The 16,183-nt window shown below is 41.8% G+C and overlaps 1 protein-coding gene across 1 annotated transcript in view; it reads right to left on the bottom strand.

The window, feature by feature from the left end:
- Nucleotides 1-16,183, bottom strand: part of SNX6 (sorting nexin 6) — a gene marked incomplete at its 5' end in the record, with an annotated part of 48,469 nt that overhangs the window by 20,652 nt on the left and 11,634 nt on the right. Inside the window, 4 exons of the mRNA XM_039534202.1 lie at nt 2,810-2,915; nt 8,700-8,795; nt 10,269-10,392; nt 13,003-13,124. Of these exons, the coding sequence (XP_039390136.1) occupies nt 2,810-2,915; nt 8,700-8,795; nt 10,269-10,392; nt 13,003-13,124 (448 nt within the window). The remainder of the gene's footprint in view (nt 1-2,809; nt 2,916-8,699; nt 8,796-10,268; nt 10,393-13,002; nt 13,125-16,183) is intronic.

Raw genomic sequence — 16,183 nt, 5'->3', positions numbered from 1 at the left:
TTCGAAGATTGTCTGACAGGAGTTTGAACCAGGGCCTCCATTAGCTTCATAAGTATCGGTTTCAGATCCCATTAACAAAAGGTGGTTCACACAAAAGAAGGAATACATGGACCAAGTCTTTGGCAAACTGCATTACTGCAGGTTCAGCAAAGATCAACAGTCCATGCATTAGAGGGTGGAAAGTTGAAATGGCAGACAGATGAAGGGTGGTAGCTCATATTTTTGTCATATATGTAGCAGAAGACCCCAAACCAGAAGTAATGGAAGGCCATTTTGGATCTACTCTTTTCTGACTTGCTCAGAAGGAAAATCCCTTCCATTTCATCAAGTAGGTTTTCCTGGTCAACGGCTTCCTGTTTTCCAAAATAACCTCTTGACTTTGACAAAATACTCAATCTAGTGTTCCCAGAAATCCAGAAGTCTAGCTGTCAGCCTAAGAAGAGAATCAGAATCTGGGTGAAGAATCTTGCCCTGATTCTGAGACAAAAGTTCTGGTAAACTGGGATGCAAGATTTGCAGTTCAGTTCTCAGTTCTAGGACAATGGAGAACTGAAATTGCATAACTCAGGCTGGAACTAACAGCACCACCTTGGGTTGCAAGTCTCGAACAGTGTGCTGAGGTAAGCACCTCAACATACTCCACAGATGTCAATTACTATTACCAAGGGAGGCATATGGAATTGTCCTCTGGCAAGAAAGCTTTCATAGCTGTGAAAGCTCAGAAGTCCAATCCCCACCTTTGTGCTGGGATTAAAAAGGACTTTGTTTATGTGAATCCCCAAGAACAGTGTGCACTTTTCCTAGGGCAGAAGACACTCCCTATGGAGACTGGGCTCTTATAAGCCAATCACAGTTACAGCAAACAAATGTCCTTTCCCCAGTTCTTCCCTGAGAAAGCGCTACTTTGAGCTACCGCAGAGGTGCGGCTGTCACCAATCTTCATATCTTTAACTTGGGCAAAAACAGGGACTTCACCCACTTTTGCCAGGCCCATAAGCAGTCACTTCTTGCAAAGGGTCTTTGACATTAAAGTGCCCTTTTAATGCAGATTCTGCCAGACTCCACAGCTTGCTCCTGAAGAGTCTCTTCCAACAGCAGTTTAAAGATGGCCCTCCTAATCTTTTCAAGTTTCATAGGAGAAAGCAAGATAGATCCAACATCTATTCAAATTGTGACCGTCTCCCAGTTACCAGACATTGCACATAACCCTCAGTGACCAGCGTCAAAGTGTTTTATGAAGCGCTAGACTTGAAAGGCCTGCCTTTCTAGTCACCTCACCATGGTGCCATTGTGTCAGCAGACCCTAACAAAAGGGAAAGAAAAACAAAGATAAAACAGAACCGTACTGAAAAACGATGGTATGGCAATGCAAAAGAGCTGAGCCCAGATGACACTTGAAAAAAATATGCAAACACTGGGGGGAAAAGAGCTACTCTAAAAAAAATCCTATTTAATTTTTCACAAACAAAAATCCCTAGAGAAGATAACGACAAACCAACCCAACGAGGGATGCATCAAGAACACTGAGCTATGCCAGCCCACTGCTGTTTTAGCAGTCTGAAGGACACAGGTGGGTCTATGCCTGCTTGTATGCCCTTGGAATTCACTGAGTGGAAGAAGGTGGGTGCACACACATGGCCCCAACAGACACTGCTTACTAGAAGTTTCCGAGCTGATTAATACCAATGGCACCTTCCAAGACTGAAGCTGGGCAATTGCGGAAGGAGACATTTATTTCCTTCCTGAACTTAAGGTCGCCAATAGTCCCCAAATTTTGGCATGCCAAAATTTCCCAAACCTCTCCACTCCCCTGACATATTATGACTGCCTCTTTTGGTAGAAGAAGCATAGATGAGTTTGAGGTTGAGTAAAGAAATTTAATTTCTTGTGTGGCATGAACTGAACCCAGGTAACTGCAGGCAGATCTAAAGTTCTCCCCACTAGAACAGGTTTATGACAGAATTTAATTATGAATGTAGCTGTACCACCCACCTCTGCACTTTAAAATTCATAAAATTTAACTAAAGGTTAAATACATGTTTCAGTTATCCCCAAAAGAGATGGTATGAAGAATCAAAGTGTCTCCGGTGTAAAAGCAGATTATTCTAATTCCAACTGGTCTAGTACAGCATTGGCCATGGGGAAAATGGCACTTTTGGCAGACTTGTGTTTTAGTGCCATAGGCCCCCACTGCCTCCACCGATCCACCATTCATTGCCCTGGCCCCCATGGCTTCCCCTGCCCTACTCCCCATCACCCCTGGCCCCTGCTGCCTCCCCAGGCCTCACTGCCTCCCCCCACAATTGCCCCAAGTTCCCTTCCATGACCTTGCACTCCAGGCCAGTTCTGCTCCTTGCCTTTTGACCATGGCGCCCACCCAAGCATTAGTTACACCCAGAGATATGTTATTCCAAGATCTGATTAGTCTTTGGTCCACCAATGGCTATTAGCCAAGATGGGCAAGGATGGTGTCCCTAGTCTCTGTTTGCCAGAAGCTGGGAATGGGCGATGGAATGGATCACTTGATGAATACCTGTTCTGTTCATTCCCTCTGAGGCACCTGGCATTGGCCACTGTCGGAAGAGAGGATACTGCCCCAGATGGACCTTTGGTCTGACCCTGTAAGGCCACTCTTATGTTTACTTCTGCTTCCACAAAGACATTTGTACTCCCTGAGAATTTTACTCTTCCTTGCATGTGAGGCAAGTTATCAATGGAAAGTCATTGCCAATCACAAAGAATTAGAAAGTTTTCTAGTGTGTGCTACAACTAATGGGGCTCCTCCCCACCCCAGAGAACAGAAACTCACTTTTGTGTGATCTTGTCATTTTATCAGATTTGCCAGAAGCATCTTTGACTCGGTTATGGTATTCTACAAGGAATGTTCTTTCGTGTTCAAAAAAGTCATCTACATCCTAAAAGACAAAACAGCATTTAGAACACAGATTCAGGTGTCTATAATAATGACACATAAAATTTAGTATTCAATCATGACTGTGTACAATTAAATATTTTATAATACGTGTAAGTGAACTCTGTACTTATTTTGTAAAACACCCTATATGCAAGTCAGTTTCTACTTCACTTACCTGCCAAGTCCCGCAAGATTTGCTGTTTGCCTGCAATGTTTTAGACTTTATGATAATAGGTTTTGCACCTACCTAGAATCCTGAACAAATGGTTAGCAGATAGGTGAAAGAAAAACTGATTTTTTGATGTGGTGTTTTATAATGCATTTGTAATTTACTAGGGCGGTTGTAATAAGTACCTTCCACCTCCAAGTCACCAGTTCTATTATGACTCAAACCAGCAGTGAAGGAGAAGGTTCATTACCATCCATCTGGCTAGTAAAATAGTTAGATATCTAGTCTCAACTGCAGTATTGCATCCAGTTCTGGGCACCACACTTTGGGAAAGATGTGGACAAATTAGACAAAGTCCAGAGAGAGCAACACAAATGATTAAAGATCTAGAAAATATTACCTACAAGGAAAGATTAAAAGCTGAGTTTGTTTTGTCTGGAGAAGAGAAGACTGAGGGGGGACACATGATAACAGTCTTCAAGTATGAAAAGGCTGTTATAAAGAGGAGGGTGATAAATTGTTCTCCTTAACCACTGAAGACAGGACAAGAAGTAATGGGCTTAAATTGCAGCTAAAGAGATTTAGATTAGACAAAAAGAACGGGAGTACTTGTGGCACCTTAAAGACTAACAAATTTATTTTAGCATGAGCTTTCGTGAGCTACAGCTCACTTCTTCGGATGCATAGAATGGAACACACAGACAGGAGATATTTATACATACAGAGAACATGAAAAGGTGGAAGTATGCATAACAACAGGAAGAGTCTAATCAATTGAGATGAGCTATCATCAGCAGGAGGAAAAAAAACTTTTTGAAGTGATAATTAAGATGGCCCATAGAAGGTGTGAGGAGAACTTAACATAGGGAAATAGATTCAATTAGTGTAATGACCCAACCATTCCCAGTCTCTGTTTAGGCCAGTGTTAATTGTATCTAATTTGCATATTAATTCGAGTTCAGCAGTTTCTCTTTGGAATCTGTTTTTGAAGTTTTTTTGTTGCAAAACTGCCACCTTCAAGTCTGTCACTGAGTGGTTAGAGAGGTTGAAGTGTTCTCCCACTGGTTTTTGAATGTTATGATTCCTGATGTCAGATTTGTGTCCATTTATTCTTTTGCGTAGAGACTGTCCGGTTTGGCCAATGTACATGGCAGAGGGGCATTGCTGGCACATGATGGCATATATCACGTTGGTAGATGTGCAGGTGTACGAGCCCCTGATGGCATGTCTGATGTGATTAGGTCCTATGATGGTGTCACTTGAATGGATATGTGGACAGAGCTGGCATCGGGCTTTGTTGCAAGGATAGGTTCCTGGGTTAGTGTTTATGTTGTATGGTGTGCGGTTGCTGGTGAGTATTTGCTTCAGGTTGGGAGGCTGTCTATAAGCGAGGACTGGTCTGTCTCCCAAGATCTGTGAGAGTGAGGGATCATCTTTAAGGATAGGTTGTAAATCTTTGATGATGCGCTGGAGAGGTTTTAGTTGGGGGCTGTAGGTGATGGCTAGTGGCGTTCTGTTATTTTCTTTTTTAGGCCTGTCCTGTAGTAGGTGGCTTCTGGGTACTCTTCTGGCTCTGTCAATCTGTTTTTTCACTTCAGCAGGTGGGCATTGTAGTTTTAAGAATGCTTGATAGAGATCTTGTAGGTGTTTATCTCTGTCTGAGGGATTGGAGCAAATACGGTTGTATCTTAGAGCTTGGCTGTAGACAATGGATCGTGTGGTGTGTCTGGGATGGAAGCTGGAGGCATGTAAGTAAGTATAGCGGTCAGTGGGTTTCCGGTATAGGGTGGTATTTATGTGACCATCGTTTATTAGCACAGTAGTGTCTAGGAAATGGACCGCTTGTGTGGATTGGTATAGGCTGAGGTTGATGGTGGGATGGAAATTGTTAAAATCACGGTGGAATTCCTCAAGGGCTTCTTTTCCATGAGTCCAGATGATGATGTCATCAATGTAGCGCAAGTAGAGTAGGGGCGTTAGGGAACGAGAGCTAAGGAAGCGTTGTTCTAAGTCAGCCATAAAGATGTTGGCATACTGAGGGGCCATGCGGGTACCCATAGCAGTGCCACTGACTTGAAGATATATATTGTCACCAAATGTGAAATAGTTGTGGGTGAGGACAAAGTCACAAAGTTCAGCCACCAGGTTAGCCGTGATATTATCGGGGATACTGTTCCTGATGGCTTGTAGTCCATCTTTGTGTGGAATGTTGGTATAGAGGGCTTCCACATCCATAGTGGCCAGAATGGTGTTTTCTGGAAGATCACCGATGGATTGCAGTTTCCTCAGGAAGTCAGTGGTGTCTCGAGGATAGCTGGGAATGCTGGTAGCATAGGGCCTGAGGAGAGAGTCCACATAGCCAGACAATCCTGCTGTTAAGGTGCCAATTCCCGAGATGATGGGGCGTCCAGGATTTCCAGGTTTATGGATCTTGGGTAGCAAATAGAATACACCTGGTCGGGGTTCTAGGCATGTGTCTGTACAGATCTGTTCCTGTGCTTTCTCAGGGAGTTTTTTGAGCAGATGGTGTAGTTTCTTTTTGGTAATCATCAGTGGGATCAGAGGGTAATGGCTTGTAGAATGTGGAGTTAGAGAGCTGCCTGGCAGCCTCTTGTTCATATTCCGACCTATTCATGATGACGACAGCACCTCCTTTGTCAGCCTGTTTGATTATGATGTCAGAGTTGTTCTTGAGGCTGTTGATGGCATTGTGTTCAGCACGGCTTAGGTTATGGGGCAAGTGATGTTGCTTTTCCACAATTTCAGCCCGTGCACGGTGACGGAAGCAATCTATGTAGAAGTCCAGTCTGTTTCGACCCTCAGGAGGAGTCCATGCAGAATCCTTTTTATTATAGCGTTGGTAGGAAGGATTCTGTGTGTTAGTATATAGTTCAGAGGTGTGTTGGAAGTATTCTTTGAGTCGGAGACGGCGAAAGTAGGATTCTAGGTCACCGCAGAACTGTAGAAAAAACTTCGTAACAGTAAGGGTAGTTAAGCATTGAAACAAGTTGCCTAGGGAGGTTGTGGAATCTCCATGATTGGAGGTTTTTAAGAACAGGTTAGAAAAAGACCTATCAAGGATGGTCCAGATCAGTGGTTCTCAACCAGGGGTACGTGTACCCATGGGGGTATACAGAAGTCTTCCTGGGGATACATCAACTGATCTAGATATTTGCCTAGTTTTACAACAGGCTACATAAAACGTACTAGCAAAGTCAGTACAAACTAAAATTTCATACAACTTGTTTATACTGTTTTATATACTTTATACACTGAAATGCAAGTATAATATTTATATTCCATTGATCTTATAATTATATGATAAAAATGAGAACGTAAGCAATTTTTCAGTAATAGTGTGCTGTGACACTTTGGTATTTTTAGGTCTGATTTTGTAAGCAAGTAGTTTTTAAGTGAGGTGAAATTTGCAGTATGCAAGACAAATCAGACTCCTGAAAGGGTAGTCTGGAAAGGTTGAGAACCACTGGTCTAGATAATACTTAGTCCTGCCTCAGTATAGAGTACTGGGCTAGATGACCTATCGAAGTTCCATCCAGTGCTACATTTCTATGATTCTCTGTTTCTGTCCAATGCCTAGTAGACAGGTATCTACCTCAAAAGATTAACACCACAACTGCCACAATTAGACACTTCTGTTAGTAGTCTCTGCAGAGATGCTATGAACTGAGTGGGCAAGGGCACTGAATTACTCTGTCATCCAGACCATTCAAACCTACATGCTTCAGCATGATCTGAACAGCTACTGCCTATTTAATATCTGCTCTGTGGACAGAAGACTGGGTTACAGTATTGCTAATCTAGCCCCTTTCATAAACACTACTCAAAAAGGGGTGGGGGGGGCTGAACAAAAAGCCTTAGCACACTTTCATATTAACTAATACACAGGAAATACATCATGCAACAGCATTCACGTGATACACAATATGAATGAATATGGAAGTTCTCTCTATACTGTTTTGAAAACTATGATGATGATGATTGGGAGAATCTAATCTAAATAGCATTACAGTGGATGCAGATTTACACTAGGCAAGAGTTTGAAACATTACATTTACATTATCTTTTCTCCTTGAATAAGGGTTTTTTATATATATTGCCCTTTAGACTTTCTTTTGCACCAGAACTAGCTCATGGTAGCAGTAACCACATCTGATGTCTCTTAAGAATTCAAAGGCATACAATTAGGAAAATTACATAGGGCTTGAAAAATTCACTTGCTGGTGGGAAGCTTTCACTAGAGCACAGAGGGGATGAAATTAACAGTTTCTCCAGAATTTAAGGTTTCATTATACAAGTACATTTCTAATCAATACAGTTCCAAATATAACTTTCCAATCACTAACTGAATGAAAGATTCAATATTGTCTTCTTGAGTCTAGACAGCTGCAATGCCTAAGAATTCTGAATATCATAGTGAAATTGTCCAGACTTGTTAATTTCACTGGGCTCTGGTAAAATAGTACAGAATCATGTTTGTTTCACAGTGCTATTTGGGAAAGCTATAAAGAGCAACATATGAAGGATAGGTCCCATCAATGGCTATTAGCCGAGATGGTCAGGGACCATCATGCTCTGGGTGTCCCTAAGCCTCTGACTGCCAGATGCTGGGAAAGGACAACAGGGGATGGATCACTTGATGACTGTCCTGTCTCGTTTACTCCCTTGGAATCATATAGCTTTAGCCACTGTCAGAACACAGGATATTGGGCTAGATGGACCATTGGTTTGACCCCATGTGGTTATTCTTATGTTCTTAACAAAAGCAGGTATCAGAGTTATTCATTGGGGGAGGGAAATGGCCCCTACCCACTCCACCCCACACGCACACACCTGCCCAAAAAAAAAAAAAAAAGGCTGGAGAAGGGATAAAACAGTGAATGCCCTCCCTGTGAAGCAGCCAGATAGTTCTGGAAGGTGATTGGGGTAGGAGTGGGAGGAGATCCAAAGCCTCTTTCCAGCAGGTAGACATGGAACTTTAAGGGCTTGTCTTCAATGCTGGAGTAAGTCGACCCAAGTTACGTAGCTGTAGTTAACATAGCTTAGGTCAACTTATCCCGGGGTCTTCACTGCGCTGCGTCGATAGAAGACGCTCTCCAGTCGACTTACCTTATTCTTCTCTGAGAGCTGGCGTACTGGGGTCAACTGGAGAGCATGCCACCATCGATTTAGCAGGTCTTCCTAGACCCATTAAATCAACACCTGCTGCATCGATTGCAGCAGCGTCAATCTCCACATAGTGAAGACAAGCCCTAAGATTACAATTCTTACTATCCAGAAGAGAATAATATGAATGATGAAACCTGCCAAAAAGGGTCCCAGGACAGCACCCTTCTCAGTAGCTAGTGTTGCAAGGGGCTAGGCATCTCATCAAGTTGCTACACCTGGGCTTTGCTGGTGCAGCCCCAAGTCCCTCCACCTTCACCTCTTTTGTATCTACCTCTAGCAAGTGTATAATAAAATTTGTGAAGCCCTGAAATGTACTTGGCATGCATTTGATATTTGTCTCCTTTTATAGTCATATTTGATTTCAGTTCAAAGAGATGCAGTTTCAAAAAATTACTAAACATTTTATTAACATTGCTAGAGATGAATCACCTTTACTCCTGAAACAATTACACCATCTGCTGATTTAACCATGTTTTTAAAGAAGTCTTCAAGTTTCTCTTTCTTGTTTTTCCCACGAACACTCAACTGAAAGACAAGTTCACATCTCAAGTTAGCATGTTCTCTGAAGACGATAAAAGCAGTAAATTCATTTTTGCACTTAGAGGAGCTAGAAATTATACTAGAAACTGCAAGTCTTGTATCAGGTTGATTTCTGTTTGCCTAGCAGTACATTGTATACATAATGTGGACAATTAACCAAGTATTACTAATACAACATTTTGCATTCTACTAGTTATTGACCAGACTTCCTTTAATATCTAATGTGAGTTTTGGGAAAACATGCAACTCCATAGTATTTGGGAAGAATATTGAATGTATCTGTATCATTTCAACTACATTCATTCTCAAATGTCCTCATTTTTTATACACAATAAAAGGAAGCTACTGACAAGTTAGCTAATGCCACTAGGTTCTGCTCTTCCTTTGCTGCTTACAATTGCAAATTACTTCATCTTCAGGAACTTCTAATTCAACTCCTCCTTGTTTCCACTAAAATCATCCCTCCCACACCATCTCCCCACATCCTCTCTGTCCACCTAACTTTCCAGATCTGTGTGGCCAGAATTCCTGGACTAGCTTTGCTTCTTCTGCAGCAAGTACTGAGTTGACCTTCTATATATCAAAGAACCAAAAGTCATGTTTCAAGTTAACAAAAAAAATCAATTACCTGAGGTTTGGTTTTAGTTTTATTTTCAATTTTCAACATTGAAGGTAGTGCAAGATATATAGTTACAATTAGTTACTTTAAAAAGTAATTGAGGCACCACTATTTAGACAATATACACCATCATCTCAGAAATAGGTTTTTAGGCAAGTTACAATACATAAAACAGCATCCACTTCACTAGCCCAAGAGTAGGATTCCAACTTCAACGCAGCATGAAGACCGCTTGTATTGGTTACTTCTCCATATATTTAACTAGTTTAGCTATCACAAAACTATTCTGCTTCTCTGAGATTTTTGTCATCTTGGCATAATATTTAACAACCATGTTAAGCTACAGATTATTCCTCAGTATATCAGAACCTTTACCCATCATAATTTTTAATCAAAGAGTTACTGTTGGAATCCTGTCTTGATGAGAACTAATCACACTCAAATTTTACAAAACAGTGATAATGGCAGTTTGTTTCATTATGCTCTCTCTTTCAAAACACCTGAAATCAATCACAAGAATGGTTGAGAAAATATCTTCTTGAGCTATAGCAAATGGTGACTGATTAAAAAGTGTTGCTAGTCTCCCATAAATATTTTTTATGACCGGGCTACAGTTCAAACACTATAAGTTAGGTCCTGAATGCCAATTTCCCAGATGGCAGAAACATGAACTTTGAGAGGGCCAGCTAATTTAATTTCTTAAATTCTAAATCCAAATAGGTTTCATTAAGGAATCACTGTAAATTATTTCAGGAGAGCAAGTGTTCTACCCATTTTCAATCATATCGTGAAAGTACATCTTGATTACTTTTGCTACTGAATCAGTTTTCAATACTCACATCCTGATTATATTCCAAGAAGACATGGAAATTTAAATCTTTTCTCAAGATAGGATGAGCTGCCACACGACACAAGAACACTTCATGCATTGCAACTGTCTTCTTGAATATTGCCAGATACTCACTGGAAACAAAAAACAAGTACAGTGACTACAAAATACAGAATTAAAATTCCACCTGAAACTATTAATTTTTGATTAAGCCGACTGCAGAAATTAGAAACATCCTCGTACACAGAAGAAACTAAGGAGTGCTAAAATATTTTACCCTAACCTTTGATGTTAGTATATTATGTGGTATTTAATGTGTGCACTAAGAAGGTAATGTTAATACATGGAGAAAAATGTAATCCTTTATCATATTACATAAGCGGACATATAGAGATTAATACAACAAATATTACAGGCCCTTTAAATGAGGATACAAATTCTATCCACTGGAAGTATAAGGCCATTTAGCCTTCCCATAAACTATCAAGAACTAACAAGATGCAAAACTGTACCACACAAGCAATCTCGTAGCCTATTCTGAATATTCCTTCCTCTATCACCATCTTGCCTGTTTGCTCCCCTCAACTCAAGTGTCTGTATTTTGTCCATTTAGCTTGCAAGCTCTTTGGATCAGGAATCTTATTCCATGTCTAAAGTGCCTACAACATGTTGGATGCTATATACACAGATCTTTTGCTTATTTTCACTTTTAGAACTGTCATAAAATTTAGTACAGTAGAACCTCAGAAATACGAACACCTCAGGAATGGAGGCTATAACTCGGAAATGTTTGTAATTCTGAACAAAACGTTGTAAACTTTTGAAAGAACTACTATAACTGCATATTGACTTAATACAGCTTTGAAACTTGACTATGCAGAAGAAAAATGCTGCTTTTAACTATCTTAATTTAAACAAAACAAGCACAGAAACAGGTTTCCCTTATCTTGTCAAATCTCTTTTTTTTATTCCCCCCCCCTTTTAATTTTTTTTAAGTAATTGAGGTTTAACACAGTACTGTATTTGCTTTTTGTTTTGTCTCTGCTGCTGCCTGATTGCATACTTCTGGTTTCTAATGAGGTGCGTGGTTGACCAATCAGTTCGTAACTCTGAGGTTTTACCATATATCAAAAGCCAAGTACTGTATCATGATAAATCAGTTGCCCAGTTCAACCAAACTAGATTTTAAGGCAATAATCGGAGCTTAGTTTATGGTGCAAACAAAAGATTAATCAGGAGGAGGAGCATCTACTCTTATCAATACTAGTTTACTACAGTTTATTTTAGTTTGTAAATTCAATTAACTGACATGTTTAGTAAACTGCATTGATTGTACAGAGATAAGAGGAAAGGGGCTTCTTTTATTCCCACTCAAGTTAACAATGAAATGGCTTAATTGGCACACTTGCTTCCACTACGTGCAAGGAGGGATCATAAGATTTACATACCAGCAAACCAGCAGGATCAGTGTTGGGAGGTGTTTGATCTCTGTGAGAGCAGTAGTCATTCAGTGAAGACAAAAAAGAAGGATGCAGAGGATGGAGGTGGCAGTAGAAGAAACCCCAAGGTTTCTGTGTTATCCAACCCCTAACCAGACCACAAAAGAATCATGATCAGGGCCGCTGGAAAATCACAGATTCTTCAATATTTATTGTGCTCTGCTAATTTCCAGTTTTCTGGCGTATGAAGTATAAGTGTATATTTCCTCTGCTGTCAAACCATCTCTTGCACACCAGTCTAATACAATACTTTTAATACACTAGCTCAGAGCAGCTGGATGCTGAGAAGTGCTAATTATTTTCTTGCCAGTTCAGTGCTTTGGAGAGAAGTAATCTAGTAGCAGTGTAAATATACACATGAAAACTGAAATCAGGGAGGGAGGAGAAAGAGCAAAGAGGTCCATGGATGAGATAAAAGAAAGGGAATGGAGTAAGGAAAAAGATTTTCCTATATGACTCAACACAGAGTACTAAACCTTACAACAAATCCTCCAATCGCTATCAACTGCATAACCAGAGAAGTCACTATTTCCAAGAAACTCTCCTACTGTAAAATTATGTATTCCCAATAAAAAAAAAAACATGTCAAGCAGTTACCAAATTTCCAGTTCTACAGAACAGAAGCTTGATAATTGCACATTAACAACTAACTACTGTGGCTGTACAAGCTCCTATTACTTCACACAGATGTGAGAGCTCTTCTGCCTCGCCTAATAGTAACTAAATGTAGGAAGTAAAATTTGCATTTTTAGTTATTACTAGAGCACATGCAAAGAAAGCAGCTCAGCCCATATTCATGGGTGAAACAAAAGATTTATACAAGTACATAGTAAAAACAGAAAAGCAGGTTATCAGTCTGACTGAAGCTGCCTTCATAAGTGATCTGTAAAGGAAAAGGTTAGTTGAGATCTAATTCCTCATCTTTACAGTTTATTCTTGAAGGATTTTTTGTAAAAACAAAAAAAAGCTAACTTTGTTTTCCATTTTCAGTGTGTATTTATATTACTCCTTTATACAATTCTTACAATTCTGGGCAATAATTTCTACAATTTTCCTGATGGCGCTGATCATGATCATTATGATAACACTGGTTACGTGGTAACTGTGGATGCTCAAACCTGCATCTTCCGGAAGGGATCACTGTTATGAAATGATCAGAAGTATGGAATAGCAGAGAGCACTAAAAGGCAATTGAAACACACACACACACACACACACACACAGCACTGAATAAAATATACATACGCTTCCAGTTCTTGTTTCATCTTAGTGAACTCTTCCTTAGTCATCGATCCTTCTCCTTCTCCAAGTTTCTGTAGTTTTTCCCTTGAAGCATCAAAGTCAGGCCTCGGGGGTGCTGGTGGAATCTGAAATGAGTCAAAGTACTTTTGAATTCCTCACCTTCTTAGTCAAAGCTAAAGCCCTTCAAATAAGGGCACAGTAACGCCTTGCCTATACTACACAGTTTTATTGACAAAAGTCAGCTTTTGTCGACAAAACAGCGTCTCCTCCCGCCGATGTAACTCCTCTGCTATGCCGACATAATAAAATCACCACGATGAGTAGCATAGTGCTTTTTGCAATACAGTTAGAGCAATGCAGCATCAGTGTAGACACCTCAGTTGGTTATGTCACCTTAATTGGCCTCCAGGTGTTCCACAAAGTCCATCATGACCGCTCTGGCCAGCGGTTTGAACTCTGCTGCCCTGAAGGTACACAGATATGCGCCACTCCTCTGTTTAAAGGCCCAGGAATTAGTAGGAGAAGGGCCATGAAAGGGGGACACAGCAGTGTCATGCTAAAATCAAGGAGATGAGGCAGGCGTACCAAAAGGCAAGAGAGGCCAACCATAGCTCTATAAGGAGCTGCATGCTACATCACCAAGAGCCCCATGGATACTTTGGAGAGACTGGAGGCAACAGCCAGCAGACTTGACCCCGATGAGGAAGTGGAGCTGGAGGACGATGTGGTGCACACGGCAGGGTCGTCCAGTGGCGCAGCAAGTCAGGACCTCTCCACCACTCCAGAGAGATCTAGCCAGTCCTAGCACTCCAGCTCTGCATCCTGCATGCCAGGAGAGGGGAGCTCCAGTAAGTGCTCATTTTGCTTTGATACTGCACGGTGAAAGGAGATTGAGCTCTCATGTACTTTTTTATGTGGTAAAGGATGGATGAGAGAGAAATTAACAACAGAGCCCCATGCAGAGTCCCTATGCAGTGGGGTCACAGCAGAAAAGTTTGTTAATGTACACAGGAATGTCCTGGGAATCCTTCATAGAGATCTCTAGGAAGCTTTCCTGTAGCTATTCTGCATTCCTCTGCCGAAGGTTCCTTGGGAGACCTGCCTTGTTTCTCTCCCTGCTATATGAAATTTTGCCATGCAACCCAGCAATTATTTCTGTAGGGAACAGAGTGGCACACAGGTGAGCGGCAAACAGAGTTGGTTTGAAGCCACACGCATGCAGAAGATGCACCCCTAAGAGTGAGATATAAGGTTCGATTACACTAGCCTCTGGAAAAGGGTACCAATATTCAGAATAGGCTCCCTAGACACTTATAGTAACCCACTTCGCAAACCACCCTTTGTCCCTTCTTGCCCATTCTCCCTTGCCCACTCCACCCCCATAATTGGGACTGTGGTGACCTCTGGGTTAGCCAAGGGACAGTGAGTAAGAGGTGTGTGTAAATTTTGTGATTCATGGCTGGAAGCGCATTCATAATACTGTGTCTGTTCATGGTTTCTTTGGCTTCTGCAGATGTGCCCTTGAGGACCCACTACTCCAAACCAGCAGAGTGCCTCCATCAGATAAGGCAGCATCCCAGGAGGAGTAAGGAGGATATGTTTCACAAAATGCTGGAGTCAACAGATGCAGCACATTGTCTCCCTCCATGCTCTGGTTTGGCTATCAATGAAAGACTCAGGCTGGATAGCCAAGAAAGGACACAGGGGCAGAAGCAGATGATAAAGCTCCTGAAGGGCCGGACAGAGATGTTGAAGTCCCTCATTAACCTGCAATCTGAGCACATCCATGCCCAAATCTCCCTCCAGCCACTACAGAACTCCAGTCCATGCCCTCCCCAAACTTCCCCACCGCATTCCTCGCGTGTTCCCGGTCCCTCACAGTACTCCGTGCATTCCACACAAATGGACTGATTTTCCAACAAAAGCTGGAGTTACACCTAGCTGTGAGAACTCTACCGTGAGACTGTTCCTCATTTTCATATCTCCTATTTGATCAAAAGTTTGTTTTATCCCATTATTAAAGTTGAGTCTTTAAATCACAAATAAAGACTCATTTTATTTCACATACATCGCTCAAACACAGTGGCTATAAGTAGCAATATTTGCTCCTTGCAATTAATGATCAGGAAGCAAGCACTACAGGCAGCAAGTAAACACTGCCTGGCCAAATGCATCACATAAAGATGCATTACTGCAAATCATTGTCAAAATGCTCCTTCAAAGCCTCCCTGATTCAAATAGCCTCTCGCTGCACCTCTCTAATTGCCTTTGTATCTGGCTGCTCAAAATCAGCAGCCAGCCGCTTGGCCTCAGTGGTCCACCCCGGGGAAATTCCCACCCCCACCCCCTCACTTCACAAGTATTATGCAGACTACAGCAGGCCGCAATGACCATCAGAATATTTTCCTCATTGAGGTCTAACCGGCCAACAAGACACTGCCAGAAACCTTTTAACCGGCAAAAGGCATATTTAATGGTCATTTAGCACCTGCTGAGCCTGTTGTTAAAGTGCTCCTTGCTGTTGTCTAGGTTCCCAGTGTAAGGCTTCATGAACCACAGGAGCAAGAGGTAGGCAGGTCTCCAAGGATCACTATGGGCATTTCCATATCCCCCATTAGAATCTTCTGATCTGGAAAGAAAGTCCCAGTGCGCAGCTTTCTATACAGTCCAGCGTTCCGAAAGATTCATGCATCATTCACGTTCCCTGACCTCCCCACATTTATGACAGTGAAACAGCCATGGTGATCCACCAGCGCCTGCAGGACCATGGAGTAGTATCCTTTTCAGCTGATGAACTCTATCACAAAATGGTCGCAGGCCAAATTTGGGATACGTGTTCCATCTATCACCCTGCCGCAGCTAGGGAATCCCATTGCCTCAAAGCCATTTATTATTTCCTGCACATTATCAAGAGTCACAGTCCTTCATAGCAGCAGGCAATGAATGGCCCTGCACACTTGCATCACCAAAACCCCCACAGTGGATTTTCCAACTCCAAACTGATTTGTGACCGACTGGTAGCAGTCTAGAGTTGCCAGCTTCAACACAGCAATCACCACTCACTTTTCCACAGTGAGGGCAGCTCTCATTCTGGTGTCCTTGCACCACAGTGTTAGGGTGAGCTCCACATACAGTTCCAGGAAGGCGGCTTTGCACATCCAAAAGTTCTGAGGCCACCACTCAT

This window comes from Mauremys reevesii, linkage group 4 (assembly GCF_016161935.1).
Source record: "Mauremys reevesii isolate NIE-2019 linkage group 4, ASM1616193v1, whole genome shotgun sequence".
NCBI classification, from domain to species: Eukaryota; Metazoa; Chordata; order Testudines; family Geoemydidae; genus Mauremys; species Mauremys reevesii.
Note: the sequence above shows the minus strand (reverse complement) of the source record. Positions and strands in the feature narration are given on the sequence as shown.